The sequence below is a fragment of the Dryas octopetala genome, chromosome 3, assembly GCF_963921425.1.
Source record: "Dryas octopetala chromosome 3, drDryOcto1.1, whole genome shotgun sequence".
Taxonomy (NCBI): Eukaryota; Viridiplantae; Streptophyta; class Magnoliopsida; order Rosales; family Rosaceae; genus Dryas; species Dryas octopetala.
In genome coordinates, this window is record NC_141368.1 from 4,703,977 (window position 1) to 4,724,414 (window position 20,438).

General features: G+C 36.2%; 4 protein-coding genes and 1 non-coding gene across 6 annotated transcripts; 2 read left to right on the forward strand and 3 right to left on the reverse strand.

The window, feature by feature from the left end:
- The first annotated feature begins 3,511 nt into the window (after nt 1–3,511).
- Nucleotides 3,512–7,551, forward strand: COI1 (RNI-like superfamily protein). Its single transcript, XM_086237188.1, has 3 exons — nt 3,512–4,533; nt 5,608–6,079; nt 6,599–7,551. The coding sequence occupies exons 1-3, from the start codon at nt 4,052–4,054 to the stop codon at nt 7,418–7,420; spliced, it is 1,776 nt and encodes a 591-aa protein (XP_086093314.1). The 5' UTR covers nt 3,512–4,051; the 3' UTR covers nt 7,421–7,551.
- A 3,715-nt stretch (nt 7,552–11,266) lies between these two features.
- LOC147289895 (transcription factor DIVARICATA-like) lies at nt 11,267–13,619 on the reverse strand. Its single transcript, XM_086236875.1, has 2 exons — nt 12,570–13,619; nt 11,267–11,967 (listed from the first exon to the last, which is right to left on the reverse strand). Exons 1-2 carry the CDS (start codon nt 12,956–12,958, stop codon nt 11,487–11,489), a joined length of 870 nt encoding a protein of 289 aa, XP_086093001.1. The 5' UTR covers nt 12,959–13,619; the 3' UTR covers nt 11,267–11,486.
- A 971-nt stretch (nt 13,620–14,590) lies between these two features.
- On the forward strand, nt 14,591–14,663 carry TRNAR-CCU (transfer RNA arginine (anticodon CCU)). The gene has a single exon. It is a non-coding gene; the product is annotated as a tRNA-Arg (tRNA).
- Nucleotides 14,664–15,230: 567 nt separating this feature from the next.
- Nucleotides 15,231–17,808, reverse strand: LOC147289897 (laccase-22-like). Of its 2 annotated transcripts, none has more exons than XM_086236409.1 (6): nt 17,719–17,808; nt 17,394–17,506; nt 17,027–17,271; nt 16,787–16,915; nt 15,464–16,384; nt 15,231–15,361 (listed from the first exon to the last, which is right to left on the reverse strand). In XM_086236409.1, exons 1-6 carry the CDS (start codon nt 17,806–17,808, stop codon nt 15,231–15,233), a joined length of 1,629 nt encoding a protein of 542 aa, XP_086092535.1. The 2 variants fall into 2 exon arrangements, with proteins under 2 accessions (XP_086092535.1, XP_086092533.1); XM_086236407.1 differs by having other exon boundaries at nt 17,394–17,545.
- Nucleotides 17,809–18,868: 1,060 nt separating this feature from the next.
- Nucleotides 18,869–20,276, reverse strand: LOC147289898 (lachrymatory-factor synthase-like). Its single transcript, XM_086236415.1, has 2 exons — nt 19,848–20,276; nt 18,869–19,644 (listed from the first exon to the last, which is right to left on the reverse strand). Exons 1-2 carry the CDS (start codon nt 19,848–19,850, stop codon nt 19,153–19,155), a joined length of 495 nt encoding a protein of 164 aa, XP_086092541.1. The 5' UTR covers nt 19,851–20,276; the 3' UTR covers nt 18,869–19,152.
- Nucleotides 20,277–20,438: the final 162 nt, after the last annotated feature.

Genomic DNA, 20,438 nt, shown 5'->3' on the forward strand with positions numbered 1-20,438 from the left:
TCTGGATCTACTGATTTGACCCGTCCTTTTAGGTATCGGCCGGGCATGCTCCAAGTTCATAAAGACAAACCTTTTGTTAAGAGTGAGGGCTGAGGAATACAGTCTTGTCGATCAACACCATTAATTAATGTATTATATTACAATTTCATTCAACATATAAAATATATTCATTCATTGTCACATCATAATTTGATACATAGGCAAAAGCTGCTTGGGTACGAAGGTTGGGAGTGAGGGGAAAAATTATTGGATGTATTTGATATATTATTTTGTAGTGTAATTGATTTAATGTATAAGGGTATTGTTTAATGATATATTTATATTAAGAAGTTATAGTATTAATAATATTCATTCATATTATGACATATTAAATTGGTTACACTATGTAACGGTGTATTATATACACAAAATAATTCTCGAGAGAGTGTGCACAATTTGCAAATATCAACCAGAATTCCATTTATAAATCAATATTAAACTAAATTCAAGATTCCAATAAATTTTGAATCCTTTTTGCCACTTTTTATTAACATCATATAATAGAATCTCTAATCTATCTTAGTCCTAATTTTTTAAATTTAAACTTTGATTTCTTTTTGCGAACATTGGATGAGATTGAATGTATTATCTATCTTAATTCTAATTTCTTTCTCATCATCTTTCACCACTTGAATTAATGTTTGAGACAACTCATTACTAATGATCAGTTCATCTTTTATTAACAAAATGTTCTTCCATTTTCTTCCATCCATTTTTGTGTACTTTCTAACATGAAAACTTTGTATGCGTGTTCGATCAGTTTATTGGGTTCTCACAAAAAACAATTTGTTTGAGAACCCCTTGTCCTATGGTGAGGTTCTCAACATGCCACTTCGCTTTAATTCAATCAATTTAATTAATTACTCAAATCATTTATTCGCTTTTTATCTATTTGCAGTACTTTTCAAAGTTCAAATAGTAACAGCTTCGATGTCAAATTTAAATTAAGGCAATATCTTGTTTGTTCATAGGGTATAATGGTATATATATATATATCTTGTAGTTTAAAAGTTAAAATATTTCATATATTGACTTTTAAATTTTAATCGTAGCCATATCTAGACTATTATAAAGCCAAGCCACACCCTTACATTTTTCAGACTTCACAAGAAATGAGTTTACCAGAAATCCTCTTTTCTGACACAATTTATGGACAAACCAATTATATTTCTAAAAAAAATGAGAAAAAGAAAAGAAAACAGCTCTTTTTCCCTTTTTCCTTTCTTAATTTTTGTAATTATTATGCATGAATGGAAATGTCCATTGATTTTAACTACTAAATTTCAATAACATTTTAGTTTAGGTATCAAAATTAAATAACATTTTAAATTAGGTACTAGTTGAAAAGTCAAACAAAATAATAAAGTAAAAAGTATTAGAATTTACAAATATTACATCACATGCCACTACAATAAAAAAAAAATATTATATCACAAATATTATATTAATTTATACTATATTGTATTTAAAAAAAATCAATCCAGTCACAATTTAACTGTGACTGTCTTGGTAAATTAAAAGAGACAACTCACATCACTATACTATGTATTATTTTGAGTAAAAGTATTGTTTTGACCTTTATTTATACTATATTGTAGTATAATTTTTCTAAAAAAAATTCAATGAAGTCACAACTTAACTGTGACTGTCTCACAACTTAGATGTGACTGTCGTTCAGTCACAACTAAATTTGAAGTTGTGAGTGTCGTACAGTCACAACTAAATGTGAAGTTGAGACTACATTAGCAAATTTTCAAGATAATATAAAAGTCTCAAGGGAATTTTGTCAAAACCTTATAAATTTTAACTAACACCCATCATATGTGGGCCAAAGGACAAAAATGTCAAATAGAAAAGGCTCAAATCAAAGGGGTCAACATATTTGTGGCCTAATCTAAAAAACTACATTTAAATTTGGTAATTCAATTGAAATATTATATAGTCTTCATGCTATACCAAAAAATTATTGAGATTTGGTATTTAATCCTAATTTTCTATGAATGGAAAGCCAATTCAAGCGGAACGGGTGTCAAGAAACTATTATTTATTATTTAAAGATAAAAAAAAGATGAAATGAAGTGTAACATTTTTAAATATAAGTAAAGTTACATTTATGTATACATAACTCTTCAATTTCTATTACACGAAAAAAAAAATTGTAAATTACAAAAAATTAATAAAAAGTTTCAATATTACAAATAGGTCAATACAAAATTTTTTATTCCATATTAATCAATGATATATTTTGAGAATTACATTTTAATTAATGGCTCAGTCTATTTTAGTCACTAACCCCAATCCACTTGATGATATCATGTATTTTAGTGCATTAAAAAATACCAATTTACCCATCCATTTTTTTCATTATTTATGGACGTAAAATTATGACGTTGCCCTTAATTTAGTTTAGGGTATATAAATGGAGTGTATGGTATATAAATGAGGTTTAAAGTTTAGAATTAAGGTTCCAAAGTTTATGGCTTAGGGTTTAAGTCTTGAGTTTTGGGTAAGTCTCAAAACTCGAAAATTAAACCCTAAGCCGTTTTGCTGCGTAGCAATCAAATATAAACCTAATACAAATATAAATATAAATATGAATAATAATGTATGTTTATTAATTTATTGTAATTTATATTTTTTTTATTTTGATCAATAATGACTAAAATAAAATTATAAAAAAGTGCATTGATTAAAATGTAATTGTAAAAATTTTTATTAATTTATTTGTAATTAGCCCTAAAAATAAAGTAAATAATTCAAATCCTTCTAATATATATAGGCAAAAACACGGCCAACAAAAAACAGATAAAAAAAGTTCTTCTAGATATTGCTACTAAGGATTGGTCACTTTCCTTCCTGGATTTTTTCCGTATATCAAAAGCTAAAATATGCATTATCTTCTTCTTAGTTCTTCACTTCTTCCCGACACAGCAGGCAATAAATGATTTTTTTTTGGACAGAGATGAGTAGGCAATAAATGATTCGATATCTTCCCATTTCACTATCTAATATTTATTTATAATATATTAAAAAATATATAATATTTATTAAAATTTTCTTTTTTCTGGTTGATTCAACCTTGCGACTTGTGAGGCGATGAATTATAAACGTCATTATCCGTTATTAACCGATAAATGAGAAAAGTCAGAAAGCTAGAAAGCCTAGAATAAACACAAAAAAAAAAAATAATAATAATATTTTTTATACTTCCACTTGCATCACAATTAACAACCACTCCCCAGACAGTATCTGCTGCGGTGACAGTAGCGATTGCATCTCTGCAGAGCAGCCATTGAAAACTCGCCACGATGCCAAGTTCCCACTCCTCCAACTTTAGTTCTTACTTTCCAAACGGTGACGTTTGGTTGGTCGCTTATATTTTGTTTGTCGTTTTCCCCTTTATTTTTTTCCGCCCTTTCCCTATTTTACAATTTGCAACCCCCTTTTGTTGTTTTTTGAGGCGCATATTATTAGTACTCGAAGTAAGCAGTAAAGGCCGACCCCTAACTAAGCTCTTCTCTCTGATCCATCCCCCAATCCCCTTCTTACACAAACTGCTCTAACCGTCGCCGCCCGATCCTCACCGTCCGTTTTTCTGTTCCTCCACCGATCGAATCCGATCATGTGCTTCGCGTGCGTATTAACTCCATGCTCTCTCACTTCTCTATTGGTTCGACCCCTCTGCCGTCTTGGTTCCGATTGGTTCGTGCTCCGTGCAACCACAACAACGAGCTCGTCGTAGATCGTGCGAAACGCGCCGTTTCTTACTTTGTTTTTTAGTTTTTGTCCTTGGCTTCGCGAAACGTGTCGGCCTTTTCTCGTCTTTTTCGGAAGACGAAGCAGAACAGCTGAGATTAGGTCTGGTGATTTGGAATCACCGTAGCTTTCTATTTTTGGTCGAAGATATTTGCTCGCGAGCGGATCTTATATAAAGAGCTCGAAATCTTCTGCTTTGACTCTCAGATTTTGTTGCTTGGTACTAGCAGAGTATTCGAAAACGGTTCTTTCAGCGATGAAGGATCGAAACGTGAGCAGGATGAGTAGTGGAATGTCCGAAGTCGTTTTGGGCTGCGTGATGCCGTATATTCACGACTCCAAGGACCGCGACGCCGTATCCTTGGTGTGCCGGCGGTGGTACGAGCTGGACGCGCTCACGCGCAAGCACGTGACGATCGCCCTTTGCTACACGACGAGCCCCGATCGGCTGCGGAGGCGGTTCCAGCACCTGGAGTCGCTGAAGCTGAAGGGGAAGCCGAGGGCCGCCATGTTCAATCTGATACCGGAGGATTGGGGAGGGTTTGTGACGCCGTGGGTGGAGGAGATTGCGGAGTCCTTCAACTGCTTGAAGTCTCTGCACTTTCGGCGAATGATCGTCAGGGATTCGGACCTGGAGCTCCTGACTCGCTCCCGCGGCCGCGTGCTCCAGTCGCTTAAGCTCGACAAGTGTTCGGGCTTCTCCACCGATGGCCTTTTGCACATCGGCCGCTCCTGCAGGTATTTATGTCTATTTAACTTTACTGCTCTCGTTTCGCTCATTTTCCATTTGTGTTCAATTGTATTGTGGATTTTTCATCACAAACCTTGCTATTTATTGCTTTGCTATTTATTTCAGATATTGCATACTTTTTACTAGTATAGCTGTGGTGTTACGATATTAGACCGTCAATCTCAATTTCAATTTCACTCTTATGTCGAGAAAGTTCCCTAAAAATTATTGATTATTTAGGTAAAGTTATATACAATGTATTTTCTGGAATTTATGTATCTGTGTTCCTTGATCTGATTGTACTGGCACACCTGTGCTCATAGCATTAAATATAAAAAATAGTCTCAACATTTCCCTTTTGTTTTGGCAGCGCTTAGTTCTTTTGGGACCCAAAAATTTGAAGTTGCATAAGAACTACTTCTGCAGGTGCAAAGCTAGAAAGCCTTGAGATTTGACAGCTTAACTGAAACCTTGGGTGCAATGTTCTTTTCCTCAAGGCTTCATATTTTGGATTCTTTCTCAACCTCACACCTCACACCTCCCTCTGCCCCCCACCCCGGTCCTTCCCTAACCCAAACAAAATAGAAAAACCAATCCTCCATAATTTGAAATCCTATTATCTAGGTTATTGACAGGAGGATTAAATAAATGACTACAAAAAATGGTCCTAGATAGAGTGAAGTAGAGAAATTCAACTTGTGGATAGTATTTAATAAAGTTTTGTACCAGATTTATGTTCTTATTTTGATTCATAAGTGATTTCTGCATGTTCATGCGATGGTAACTGTGTTTTGGTCCATTATATGGGCAAATTATAATTAGTTTACTGGCTCTGTATGTTTGCATTCATGTTCATGTTTTCTTAATTATTAAAAGTAGCAAAATTCAAATGCTGCTGTTTTTGGAACTCTGGGAGGGATGCATGTACCAAACATTGCATGCATACAACAAATCCCTCCTTGATCTTGTAGACATGTTAGTGCAACTTGCAGTCATTCCGAACTAAGCTATTGGTTCTGTAACTGTGACCTGCAGAGGCATTATTGATATTTATAGTTTTTTTATTATTATGTGCTTCGCAGGAATTTGAGAACCTTGTTTTTGGAGGAGAGCTCAATAACCGAGAAAGATGGTGAATGGCTACATGAGCTTGCTGTGAACAACACCGTCTTGGAGACTTTAAACTTTTATATGACAGATCTTGACAAGGTCAAATTTGAAGACCTCGAACTCATAGCTAAAAATTGTCGCTCCTTGATCTCTGTGAAAATCAGTGATTGTGAAATCTTGGAACTCGTGGGGTTCTTCCGTGCTGCTGGTGCTCTAGAAGAATTTTGTGGGGGTTTCTTCAACGAGCAATCAGAGAAGTACTCTGCTGTCTCATTGCCCCAAAAACTATGCCGTATAGGTCTAACGTATATGGGGAAGAATGAAATGACAATAGTATTCCCATTTGCAAACTTGCTCAAAAAGTTAGACCTTCTCTTTGCATTGCTTGACACCGAGGACCATTGCACATTAATTCAGAGGTGCCCCAACTTGGAAGTTCTCGAGGTAGGATTACAAAACCATATTGGCTGCTTTCTAATTTGTTGCTATTGTGTGTGCATGTGTCAGTGTGTGTACAACAATTGTATGCGTGAATTCTAATATAGGTGTGGAGGGGTGGGCATTATACCATTGTAATTCCCTACTCTTTCAGGAATTTATGTTTTTTGTCTGCATTGATCCATCACAATTTGGTAATTTTTATGTATACTTTGATCATGATCTATAGACCTGGTTGCATAAGGCTTTGTAATGACCTCTTGATCTTGGGTTCTGGATTTCTTTTTTTGGAATTTAGTTCAAGAAATTGCTTTGTTGTTTGTAGCAAAACCAAGTATTTAACCTGGGTCACAAATAATGTTCTGTTGATCATGCTAAAGCAATTTAGAAATTTCTAGTGTAAAATGCCAAAAGATTTATTTTAAAATTAATACATTATCAGAAGTTTCTTTAATGATTTACTTTAGAGTGGGAACCGTATTTGAAACTTACATATGAATTTTAATATGCTTCTATTATGGGCAGACAAGGAATGTTATTGGAGATAGAGGCTTAGAAGTTCTTGCTCGGAGTTGCAAGAGACTGAAGAGGCTTCGAATTGAGCGGGGAGCGGATGAGCAAGGCATGGAGGATGAAGAAGGTGTTGTTTCACAGAGGGGTCTGATTGCTATTGCACAGGGGTGCCTAGAACTAGAATACTTGGCTGTTTACGTATCAGATATCACCAATGCATCTCTGGAATCCATTGGGACTTACTCTAAAAATCTCTCTGATTTTCGCCTTGTACTGCTTGACCGAGAAGAGAGGATAACAGATTTGCCACTTGACAATGGGGTTCGAGCTCTATTAAGGGGCTGTGAAAAGCTTCGGAGGTTTGCTTTGTATCTCCGACCTGGGGGCTTGAGTGATCTGGGGCTTAGTTATGTTGGGCAATATAGTCAAAATGTGAGATGGATGCTTCTAGGTTATGTTGGGGAATCTGATGCAGGGCTTTTGGAGTTCTCTAGGGGCTGCCCTAGCTTGCAGAAATTAGAAATGAGGGGCTGCTGCTTCAGTGAGCATGCACTGGCTGTTGCGGTAATGCAGCTGACTTCCCTAAGGTATTTGTGGGTGCAGGGGTACAGGGGATCTGCAACAGGTCGTGATCTCCTAGCAATGGCTCGCCCATTTTGGAACATTGAGTTAATTCCTCCCAGACGAGTTGATGTTTCTCATGATCAGATTGGGGAGGCATTAGTAGTTGAGCATCCAGCCCATATACTAGCATATTACTCTCTTGCTGGACAAAGAACAGATTTTCCAGAAACTGTTATCCCCTTGGATCCAGCAACTTTAATTGAAGAGTGAGTGATTATACAACCTTCAATTAAAACAGATTTTCCAGATACTCGTAGAGCTGTATATACAACCCTTTTTCAAAGCAAGTCCTTTTGTTGTTTCCACGCCTTGTTTATAAATTCACGTAACTTATTTCTTTTTGGTTTGTTCAACTTTCAACTTTCAAATTTCATTTTCTATTTTATTTCTAGACTTTAGTCCTGTAATAAGTTTGAGTTTCCCTGTGTAATCTGAAAGCACTTGCGCTCTTTAATGATGTACTGTATAATTACTCTTCCCAGGGTAGTTTAGCTTAGATTTCATCCCTGTGGAGACTTGTATTGATCTGCTGAGTCAATCTACTGGAAACTGTGATTATGTAATGTCATAATTTGGAGCATAATGTAGGGGATGTTTCAAGTTTTTGAATAAAATTGAAGAGTGATTAGGCATGTTATAATTTGATTCTTCCATAGTTGCTTGCTTTAATATGATACATCCGCCATAGTTGCGCTTGCAAGTTGCAACAGCTGACTGGATTGCAGCCTGAGTATAAAGTCCGATGGCATCGGAAGTCTGAATCCCAAGTTACTGATTGCTCCAAAAGGCTTAAGCCATAGGAAAGTTGGACCTTCTACACGTATCAAGCTAAACACACATCTAGTTGTTTGTTACCATCTTTCATCATCGCAATGTGGGTTTTGGAGCACGATCAGGTGAGCAAGAAGCACAAAAGTTAATGATTTGCTATTAACTAAGATCAAATGTTTTTTGGTTAACAACTAAGATCAAATGTTGCAGCATCACAAACTGGTTGTGCGTAAATCATGCGTTCGGTTAATTCTGTCGAATAAGATGTTCTTGGGCTAGCTGGGCCAAGGTTGGGCCACGAAGGAAACCTGGATGTTAGTCCTCAGACCCCTGTGGCACTTGATAACTATGTTTATTTCGGGAGAAGAACTTCCTTATAACCATGTTACACTGACATGACATGACATCTCCTCCCCTCTCTCATTAGTTGTCTCCCTTTCTCTCTCTTTTTCTCCCTCTCTTTCTCTCCTCTCCCTCTCACCCTCTCTCCTTGAATTGTAACACCACCTGTTTCTAACACAGAGACATGTAAATTTTTCTCTTATTTCGTTACGGTGTATGAATTTTTATTATAAAATTTTTCCAGATGAAAATCAAGGATACTCATAAAGGGCAAGGTTTTGGGTTAAAGTTGGTGTATGAATTTTTATTATAAAATTTTTCCAGATGAAAATCAAGGATACTCATAAAGGGCTAGGTTTTGGGTTTAAGTTGTTGTCAAACTATTAGTTTTCCATTTCCAACCCAATTTGATCCAAGTTGTCCTAACTATTAAGGAGTGGCTTTAAGATGTTGACAAGTCTACACGGTAGGAATTAGAATAAAATGCATTATGTCAAGAGCTAAAAAGAGAATAAGAGAAATCAGTACCCAAAATCAGAATGGAAATGTCAACGTATCAATACTTTGATCATTACATGACTTTATGGCCAGAAAAAAAAAAAAAAAAAAATTCATCAACCAACTTTTTCTTGTCACCATCTAATGATGGCCTTAGTGGATGACTTCCATTGTTGATCAAGTCAAATCCAATTAATAATGGAAGAACAACTTCTAATATCATCAACTGTGTTAATTGATTTGTCTTTACATACTCTTTATTCTACCTATATACTTCCTATTTGGATTTTTCCAATGCCAATAATGGATCACTAGGCATTCTTTCTAACAATAATAATTTGCATCATTTTGATTTTCAAAATTTTCTTGGTCCTTCACTTTAGGCCAACCACAGCTCCTCAGCACACAAGTTGTACTAGAGGCATCAGTTTGTCCATTAAATGGGTTTGTTTGCCTGACCAAAAAAGATGATAATATTGACTTGTTTGACTTTTTTAGCAACTTTGATAATAGATGGTACCCTACTGTACTTTCATAAACAGATGATAATTAGGTTGGCAAATTGCAAAACTGTAAGTACTAACTATGACAGTCACCTAATTCTATCCTCTGATATGTGAAAACAAAAATCTTTTCCCGGATGATTATCCTAAGATCCATGTGGGCCAATGAAGGTGTCATGGAGATTGGACTCTAGTGTACCCTGCTGCACCAGCAGGATTTGATATGAAAATGGCCCCTGCATGAAGCATGATGCATGGTTGCTCCAAAGGCTTACAACAGAGAGATAATCAGAAAATTTTGTTAAAAGAATGATTTGCCCTTTAGTATTTGAGAAAAAAAGGGCTAAAAGTGAATGGTTTAACCTTCTCAAAGATTTGATCAAAATTAGTATAAAGCATTGCTTTATGCAACTTGCAGAAAGATGACTTCTCTAATATAAGTTGATGGTTATGTCATATACCGAAAGAAAGAAAAGTTAATAAGGATAATCATATTGCTCATGTTGCTTTGGAAATTATAAAACTCAGTGTGTGGTTTACAAAGTGCAAAGTGACAACAAGGCGCACTAAGTTTTTCACAATAGTCCCAGTAGCAACAATGGTTGGTAGAGTAGAACCAACTAAAAGAAAACAAACACAGTAACACCATATGAACTAACATGATTGTTTATTTCATTTGTCATTTGTGGAATGCCTACCTGTGTGATACTGATCATCATCAAATACATATTCATGAGGCCCCATTTAAGTAATCAACTAGTACGAGGCTTGGTAACAACTACATGAAACACTGATATTGATGGTATCGTAGTATCAAAGTTTTGAGATCATACAAAAGGAAAAATCTTTGAGCCCATCTGGTGATAAACCAATATATAATATTATGTTCCAAGGTCAAGAGTTGATTCTGCATAATTTCAAAGCTATGCTCTGAAGTTTCCATGAAGAGGATTGTAGTCTGCAAAATCCATTTGTAGGTTCTCAAATAAACATACATCACAGTAAAGCATGATGCTTTTGAAGACTTAAAGAAATGCCACTATGCTGATGCAAAAGTCTAGCCACCATTAACAATGGGATTGGATGAAAAAGAAAAAGTATCAATGAAAAGACCAACTTGGATTGGTGAAGGAGGAAAAGATAGTATGAAAATTGTAAAATGCAGTGGCATTTCTTACGTGGATCATTCTATATCCTACGATGGAATGAAGCTGGGGATGCTTATTAAGTGGAATGCAAACTCAGCATCTACTAGTGGAGGCCATCACTTGGTCAATTTGGCCATATTGGATGCAATATAAAGCAAATAATGGTGGAAAGTTTTTTTAGGAGAAAAGGTCAAGCAATATATCAGATACTGTGGAATTTCCAAAAGAGTGCCCAGTGAGTCAGCTTGTTAAGCCACATCACCCAATGACATGGCTGCTTTTCTGAAGTGGTCACAAAACCATTCCACGTGTGAAACCATAGAGTGGTCTGACCAAACCTGAGCCACTCCAAGTGCAAATCCATAGTGTAATAAGACCACGCACTTGGAAACTGCAAAAAATTCGTAAATTCTCATCAGTATCTTAATAACTTTATTCTTGGTCTATGGTTTGATATGGAGATGCAGAAGTTTGGGATTCTGTCCTCAAATCATTAACATATACAGCCTGCAATCTAAATGAAGAGCAAGGAAGGCTTGGAAAATTAATAAAACAGAGAAATGATATAAGATCAAATTATGTCCCTGCCAACCTGAAATATATAGTATAATATTGTGTGTGTGTGTGTGTGTCTGAGACTCCGAAGTTTCTCACAGCTTTCTGAGATATTTGTCCTCAAACTTTAAGCAGCTTACCTCACTGATGTATACATGTTTAATTCACAACTCAACTGCACTTATTGTCTAATTCTTTCGCAGCTAAACCATCCGGGGGATTTAGACAAACTCAAGTCCTGAAGGGAAGAGCAAATTTACTATTCATTTCAATTTTACAGTTCAGACTTCAGACATTACACTTGAGGGATTTATCATTCTGTAATGTTCAAGAACTATTAACGAACTCAAATCCTTATTAAGCTAACCGCACACAACCATGATAAAGGGCCAATACTGAAATTATGCAGAAAATTATTTACTTGGATATTCAATCCATGAATACAACAAAAAGGCTTGTTTATCCATGTATCTGATGTCTTGAGGACTGCATTAGATATATTGAATTTCGGGGTTTGGCATGAGCAGCATAATGAGCACTAGTGTATAATTTTTGCAACTGTATCTTAAGGTCGTCTGGAGCTACATCATATGGAGATGACACAAAAAGATTGCCATGAGTTGAGCCGAAAACCATTGCTTCTCCATCATTAGGCACATCCCAGTCAAGTACTACTTTTGTTGATTCAGTGAACTTCTGCTCTGGTGGAGACTGGTCTAAAGGAAGCTTATTATTTTCTGATGAAGTAGTGCTTGTGAGGTTGACAGTTGTTATGTCGTGGATGCTCGGTCTCCTTTTATCTTTCCCTCCAGAAACTTGCCTCATAAAGTATTTCTGAGCATGGCTTGCTACTTGTGTGGGAGTTTTAGAGATTACGAAATTCCGGGAGATATTTCTCCAGTCCCCTTTCCCATATTTTAGAAGTCCCATCAGAAACCGCCTACAAGTCATTACCAGACTTTCATGAACAAAAATAGAAAGAATACATAAAGATCAAACGGTATGCTATACACTCAGTATGTGACTAACATGCTAGTTACTTCAGCTTGTATTTTACAATAATTTACTCCACCAAGGATACTTGAAAATTAAGTTTGCTTTGAAGATTTGTATGCATGACTTGTTTAGATTGAAATAATAACAATTACCAGTCAATTTTGAACGATATCTACAAAACCAATGCAGACGGGTGGAAAATTCCATTAGGTTCAAAACAAACTAGTTGGAAATTACAGAAAACAAAAGTTTCATCCATATATTTTCATCTGTTTTTATTCACAAAAGAAAGCAAATGAAATGATCAATTCAAATAGATCTTGCATAATGATTTCTTTAAATTGAATTAAGCCTTTCATATTCATCATAATTAAACATACAAGTTGTATATCTAATAACATCATTTTTCTTAGCTATTATTTTCTCCTTACTGGAATTCAAGACATGTTATACTGTTCAGATAAAAAATCAAAATATTGAAAATAGTCTAACCATTAGAAGTAGAAAAAGGATTTTAGATTATTGTATATAATGAAGGGAAGTCACCTGTGCTCATCTTCTGTCCATGGAATTCCCTTCTTCCTTTCCTGCTCAGAACCTCGAACTGTTGAAGACCTCTTTCTATTAGCATCGAAATCTCGATCATCCAACTCCAATGTGAAAGAAGATGTAAGGTACCCTGGAATTGGAAACCGGCCAGCTTCTATTTCACTGACATCTTCTTCCAGGTCCTTGTACTGCTTGATCACATCGAAAACCGTCTTCCCAGGTATCATTTCCGCCACCTTCAGCCACCGGTCCGGCGTTTTCTCATCATAGATAGCCAGAGCACTCTCAAACCTCTTGTTCTCTTCTTTAGTCCATTCTGAGCTCTGGCTCTCTTGGATAAACCAGTTAGAGTCAGCCATATATGAAGCTGGGTACAAAGTTTCCATGCTTACTAGTCCTAATATGCAATAACTGCTTACATATTCATCATCTCAAAGTTATTGAAGTAAGCTTCAAGTCCTAGAAGCGATGAGAGTGAGCAATATAAAGCAAGGGAGAGTAAGAGACAGAGAGACTGAAGTCATACAATGGCTTAAAAAGGCACTGGGAATCAAGAATCTCCTTTTCTTTATAGCATAAACTAAAGAATCTTAAAAAGACCCACTTTTGGGAATCGAGAGAATCTGGGAAAAACCTGAGAAATCTGATTTGGTTCCTTAGGTATAATCCTAGAAAAGATAGAGGGGCAAAACCCAGAGAAATTTTTTGGAATTTGTATCAAAGAAGTGGAGGCTTTCGTAGAAAATAAGCTTAAAGGTGAGGTCTTTATAGCAACTCTCAGCCCAAAAAGTGAAATTTTAGAGAATTACCAAAAAAGAGAGTGAAATATGAAGGATCCAGGTGCAACAGGGTCGAGGAAGGTAGACAAAGCGAAGACCCAGTTGAGGAAAAGAGAGATTCTAAAGAATCAAGTTATCAACACTGAGAAAAGCGGGAAAGAGAAAAAATTAGTTGCTTCGTTTCTTTGAAGAGAAGTAAGAGAAAAGATAAATGTATATATAGATGTACATATAGATTAGAAAAAAGAGAGGGCCAATATGAGAATCAAGGAGATGAATTAGAACCACTTCGGTAGTGTTGTTCTATGGTGGTGGCTGTGGACGAGTTCAGAAAGAGAAAGGATGCGTAACATGTGGCAAGTTGGGAGTGGACCGTGGCAATATGACTTGTCACTGGTTCCTAATACTCTAGAGAATTTTCTCTTACCCAAAAAGAAAAAAAAAAGTTAAATAAATATTGGATGTTTACTTTTTATCTTTAATGGTTTTTTGTGGACAAAATTTTAGCTTTTATATTATAATCTCCAAGCCAGACCAAAAAAAATAATCTCCAAGGTGTTGCGTTGGGGCTTTTATGCAATGGGATTATGGGAGCGAGTATGAACTATTTTAAGAATATGTTATTATGGTTCGCCTTCAGATTTTGGATTCTCGAAACAAACCATAAAAATAAAAGCGTTAATGATTTATGTACATTATTTAAGTTTAACATAATATGTAAGTAAGTATACAAGAGGTCTAAAACATTTGGAAACCCTCAACTTTTTTAAGGCACTAGACGATTGCGTCCTTCACCTAACATCAAGCCCGACCTTGTATGGTAGTTACGTGTTCATATTCATGCATAGTTTTTGAATTAATTTTATAAATAATAACCGCACCTAGAGAGTTTAGGTCTAAACTAAAAAGAAAAAAGGAAAACAAAAGCATTTTACGAGAGAAAAAATATAATTAATAACGCTTTGAAATATTGAGAAATTCTCTATTAAGAGGTGAACATATATATAAGTATGAGAAATGTGGACTTAGTCAATTGCAAATCATTTATTAAACTTTTTTATTCAGTGATTCCCATTTTTTATACTTAAAAGAGAATTCCTCCTTATCTACATTGAGATGTTTATTGGCTTGGAAGTAATATACAAGACAAATTTTTATGCTTATTTTAGTTTTTTCCCTTTTTCTAACTTACTTTGTCTTTTGTTCAAATATTTTACCAATGGTAAATATTAACAAGAAGCGCCTGTAGCTCAGTGGATAGAGCGTCTGTTTCCTAAGCAGAAGGTCATAGGTTCGACCCCTATCTGGCGCGTTTGTTTTTTCATCTTTTTTCCCCCCAAACGATGTAAAAGTCAGTTCAATGTTATATTTGGTAATCACCTTTTTCATTTCAACACCAATTTCCAAAGAATCCAAACTCAAATTACTCCATTCTAGCCCTTCTGAATTTATTAAAGAAGAAATAATAACCCTTTTGAACACAAACAACTTGTTTGGATTAAGCAGATACAAGCAATTCATACACTACAATTCCTTTCACTCTTCAACTTCTTTCCATAATTTTTCTACTTTCTTCAACATAAAAGAAGTATGTCAAAAACAATGATGCTACTACTTTCAACCCAACAAGGACAAAGGACCAGAAATTCAAATTGTACAGCACAACTAGTTTACCCTATTTTATTCACTTTCTTTTTGAACAGCTGTTTCTATTTCCTACTCAAATATTGAACCATCCAGTTCTTCTCTATTGTTTCTTATTGTCAGCAAACCTTTTCACTGTTTTGTGCTTCTCAATTCGATTCATATTCAACCATGCACACTCTTCTGATGTCTAGAGTCTCAAGCATCGATTTTATAGCTGATCGGATTGGAAATTCTAGCAAGTTGGAAGGTCAGTGGGAGGTGGTGGCAGAGATTCATTTGGGCCTTTACCATTTTCCACTAGGAATGCCATCTTAAGCCCCCAAGTTGTGTGCACTTCCAGATGACAATGAAAAAACCAAATGCCTACATACACCAAAAAACAACAAATTGCTAATTGAAGCATTAGCATTAAGATAAATATACTTTATAAACCCAAATTATTTTATGTTGCTGTAGATTATTTACCTGGGTTATCTGCCCTGAATCTGATTGCAGTCCACCCACCAGTTGGTACTGATACTGTGTTCCTCTCAACAGGGTCAACAAGATTAAATGTTTTTGGGTCCTTGTTTGGGTCAAAATTACCTACTCCTTTCCCAACCACAAAGAAATTGAATCCATGCAGATGGGATGGATGGCTCTCTGGTGCTATGACAGCAGTGCCCTGTATGACAATCTGAACCGTTGAATTATACCCCAGCCTGTACAGTCTTGTCCCATTTGTGGTCTGGATGTTAGAAAGAGAATTCCCAGTATAATTAAAAGGGATTGGTGGGTTTGCTGGAAAATCAAGTGTGTACACTCCCTTTATGCCATGGTAATATGCTTGAAGGAGAGAAATAGTTGGCATCACAAAGCTAACATTGTTTATAGCAGCCACTAGCTGGTTCCCATTGACACATGAATCACATGGATTAACACCAATTCCAATGGTGAAAAGAAGAGAATGGTCTATACTTAATGGGACATTTGCAGGGTATTGTTGTGAATGAAGGCTTCTAAGGGAGTCAATGAAAGTGTTTGTTATTGGGGTTGCATTTTGAGGAGGAATGTTGGTTAAGAAAGCAGTGGGGTTTTGAGGGGTGTCTTTGTAGCGCAATATGGCAAATGCAGTGAAGTTGTCAAACCCAATTGGGGCATCCATGAAAGTAGAGACTACTATTAAATACTTGCCAATCCCCTGGTTTGCTGTTAAGATTGCATTTGTGGTTTGGCCTGGACTGATGAATATTGTGTCAGTTTGGAAGGGCTTGGTGTAGGAGGCATCGGTTTCAACAACGGTTAGATTGTGGCCAGCAATTTTGAAGAACAAGTCATCGTTCAGTGCTGCGTTTATGATGCGTAGTAAATAGGTCTTGCCACTTTCAACATGTAAAGTGAAACCCCCTGCACATGTACACAAAGACAAAACTATGACATCCCTCAAAGTCACTTCACTTTAGAGGCAACATACACTTAAAACATTTGTCAGATTAATCACACGTGACTATTGTTCTTTTATCAGATATCTAGCATACATACTATGTTGTTAAGATGTAATTTGGTACTATTGGTTAAAAGTAGGACTTTACCTAATCAATGTTTCTGTCCAATAATATAATTTTGTATGTGATGATTACATGTGACATTTCTCTCACAACATACACGTGGGTTCTATCATATAAATAAAGATGTTACTTACATGTTATGAAAGAAATGTCACATATAACAGTCAAAAGAACATTCTCATGATATTTCTATAATGGCAAACATAATTACAAAATTAGGTATACCCCATGTTTTTAGTACCCTGAGAAGAGCAACCAGGAACAGGTCCTGCTTGGCCATTAATAGTGTGTGCATCCGAGACATTTGGTGGCAGGCCAGACTGTGTGGACTGATTGACCACAGCTTCAACATCTGCTTTCCACCATTCAGCTACAATTTTAAAGAATAAAATCAAATTAGTAAGGTACAAAGCCTACAATATGACAATAGCACAGCTTGATTGCAATGATTTAATTAGTTAAAAATCGATCATGAACTCACACAAAATGATGATCCTTTCCTTATCAGGTTTGGGAAAAGGGTAAGGAATGCCTCGCTTAGGCAAGATGACAATGGCACCATGTAGAGTGGCCCTTAGCCAAGAGATATGTGCATGCCAAAGAAGTGTGCCCCTTTGGCCTGTAAATGTGAAATTGTAGATATAATCTTGCCCAGGTTGTATTGGGCATTGTGTGATGTAGGCTGGCCCATCAGACCAACATGTTCGAAGTTGCTTCACCCCATGCCTGCCATCATAAAAACATGATCACTTAATAAGATTTATGAATAATCTTAGATTAAATGTGACCCTAGCCAACATCCAATCGTGTTCGAATATTCTGCTTATGTTCGAAACGACAATTCTTACCAGTGAATTGTGACATTGTGATTTACATGGTTGGTGACTCTTACGACTACGGTGTCATCTTCCCTTGCATACAGAGTTGGTCCAGGGAACTTCCCGTTTACGGTGACGATGGGCTTACTTGAACAAAGCTTTGTTGTATTCTTCAAGACCACCTGCATATTTAATTCGGCCATTGTCACGCTAATAATTAAGCTGTTGTACGTTGTTCATGGTTTCTCAATAATCTTTTCTTTCCAAATGTGATTAAAGGAGTGCTCAATTTAACATCAATTTTATCTAATTGAAATAAGATCTATGATAATAGAACATAAATCTATGTACTTACACTAAACGTATAGTGTCGAACCAAGGACTCAACCAACGCGGGATACAAGAACGCAATCAGCAGCATTGCTCGAAGCCTGCAGAACTCCATCTTTGATCGCCAGGCACCTCTGAGCTGGTAACTTAATTTGTGTGGTGGCTGTATATGAAGCACTACGTCGTAACATATGACGACTGACCACCTTAATCTTATAATATAAAGAAGCAAATTAATGTCATGCCATTTTAGGCGGTCCTTGTGCATGTATGGCGGTAGGTGAATGGGAAATGTGAGCCATATGCATTAGTATTCTAGGTATATATGTTTTCTTGCATGCTACACAATTGAAGTAGTAATCTGTCCATGTTAAAGCAAGCCACCAAGCACTTGTTGCCATTTGCATTGATTGACTGCAACCCATCGCAGAGTTGATACCTACTGCTCAGCTGCACAATATTGCTCTCTCTCTCTCTCTCTAAAACTTAAACTAATTAACCTGCTTGTTTGAGGGAGTTCCACGTTGATTCTAGTACGTGTTTCCACACAAATTTGGGCATGCATGTATTAGTAATATTTGAGTCATATATACACAAACTCCTCTCCCCTGTCAAATTAAGGCTAAGAAAAACTCGTGTTTCCCCACAAATCGGGGAAACATAGTTTTCATTTCTCTACTCCTGAATTAGCTCAAATGGTAACCTCATGGTCACTAGTTTGTGACTTTGTGGTAAACCTTAAGCACATGGTCAAATTGTGCAGACATTAGAATATAAATTGATTAAATTGGATCCCCCCTGACCATGATCATGGACATGGTATAATTAAGGACAGAAACTTGAATCGAAAGATTTTAATATATGTTTTTCGTTTTGAAAATAAAACCTTTTAGTCATGGACACCACTCCACCAGAGATAAAGTCGAAAGCTAGTGAAATGCATAATTCCATGAGGGTACGTCCCACCTTTTTTTCTAATTTTCTAACTAAATGTACTGGAGGCTTGTACTTTTCCAGAATAGTATACACGGAGGATAATTCAATTGTGGCTGTGGAAAATGGACCATAAGGTATGAGTACAGGTGTTGACAAAAACAGAAACATAAAAGTAAAAAATAGTTGAGAAATGGTTTTCATGGACTTAGATATATAGCCTGCTGTCCTGTCCAGAAACTTAGAAAAATGGAGATTACAAATGGGATTTGTAGTAACAACTCAACTTTCCCATCAATTTTAAATATCACATCTTTTTCTCTATGGATTCTCAAATCCCACATTTTTTAAATTGGGGGCAGGGAACAATAGGAAAAGAAAAAGAACAGAAAGTCTAGTTGATTTTTTTTTTAATGAATAAGCAGAGAATTATTTAACAAAAACAAGTACAGAAATCTAATCTAATCAAGACTGTGACACAAGTTGTTCTCACATATATGCTTTAAGTTGTTTTAGACCCTGCCACTCAAACTTTCTTGGATGCTGCTTCTTCTATAGCAGCCTCAATCCTGTTAATGCAAGATTTATAGAGAAATCCCAGATAATCTATAATGCTGTCCTCACATGTGCCGTCTAAGGGGTTTACCTCAAATGACCAGTCAACTAGTGTTGAATCATCCCCATAGTCTACAAGCTTTACTGAATTTACAGACCCATCTAAGCCTACGTTGCTTGCTTCCAATTTGTAAACATAACTATGTTGTGATGAGTCCATGGACACCAGCTTCTCTTTGATCCATGACCTTTCTCCATCTTCTTGAGGGAACATGAAGCCGGAGACTAGCCGGATATAGCCTGGAACACCTTCATTTCCTGCTAAATCAGTGCAGCGCTCAACCATTGGCATCCATTCTGATAGTCTTTTAGTTTGAGAAACCATGGTCCACACTTTGTCTATGGGAGCATCACCTATGCCACCAACTGATCCGCCCCATTTCCCACTTCTGGCTTCAGCTGCCTGAAGAAAATGGGAAAGTTCCAAACTTTGCTTAAGCTGTAAAGCCTGTAATCAAGCAAGCTGCTATTGAATTCTATGATCTCACCAATATATAAAGAAAATTTTATATTATGATATTGCAAAAATCATACCTATGGAGACACATAAATTGCATTGACTTCTCATTTTACCAAGATAATCAAAAGAAAATGTAGAATTCATACCATGCTTATCTGTCTCTTGTTTACTTCAATCCCAAAATGAATGCAGAGGTGAACTAGCCCATCAGAAGGTTTATCTCAAGACATCCACAGTGTTTGGCCAAGGAATCCTAGGACACAATATATGGTTTGGCATCTACCTTTGAAGACAAAGGGGTTGGAGCTGATCAGGGGATACTCCGAGGAATAACTTAGGGATTTACAAAATTTGGAAGACAACCATAGAACAAATTAATTTATTTGATTATTTATTCAAGTGTTCATTGTCTCGTACACAAAAAAAACCCTGGAGTAGACACAATAACTATATAATTTATTTATATCTGCCATAGAGAAAGATTATCCTATATTGAAAGATGTACAAAATGGATGTTGCTGTATGCCCAAACTAACTGTTTAATCTATGCTAGCTGATTTAGACAACTATTTTAGTTAAGGGCATTCAGGTCTGATACAGTCCGGGCTACAAGCTAAGGAACATAAAACATGTTTGATGTCGATGACATGACTGTTACTTGTTCAAACTCAAGCAGGGATTTCACTCTCAAAGCCAGATAATGGACCAATATTAATTTGTATGGAAAGCATTAATTG

Excerpts from the sequence above, each read along its gene's own strand:
- LOC147289895 (XM_086236875.1), bottom strand. The coding sequence starts at position 12,958 with ATGGAAACTTTGTACCCAGCTTCATATATGGCTGACTCTAACTGGTTT. Across the intron at positions 11,968-12,569 it reads TGGACAGAAGATGAGCACAG|GCGGTTTCTGATGGGACTTC; the intron begins GTGACTTCCCTT and ends AATGACTTGTAG.
- COI1 (XM_086237188.1), top strand. The coding sequence starts at position 4,052 with ATGAAGGATCGAAACGTGAGCAGGATGAGTAGTGGAATGTCCGAAGTC. Across the intron at positions 4,534-5,607 it reads CACATCGGCCGCTCCTGCAG|GAATTTGAGAACCTTGTTTT; the intron begins GTATTTATGTCT and ends TGTGCTTCGCAG. Across the intron at positions 6,080-6,598 it reads CCAACTTGGAAGTTCTCGAG|ACAAGGAATGTTATTGGAGA; the intron begins GTAGGATTACAA and ends TATTATGGGCAG.
- LOC147289897 (XM_086236407.1), bottom strand. The coding sequence starts at position 17,808 with ATGGAGTTCTGCAGGCTTCGAGCAATGCTGCTGATTGCGTTCTTGTAT. Across the intron at positions 17,272-17,393 it reads CACAATGTCACAATTCACTG|GCATGGGGTGAAGCAACTTC; the intron begins GTAAGAATTGTC and ends TTATGATGGCAG. Across the intron at positions 16,916-17,026 it reads GGAAAGGATCATCATTTTGT|CTGAATGGTGGAAAGCAGAT; the intron begins GTGAGTTCATGA and ends TTAAAATTGTAG.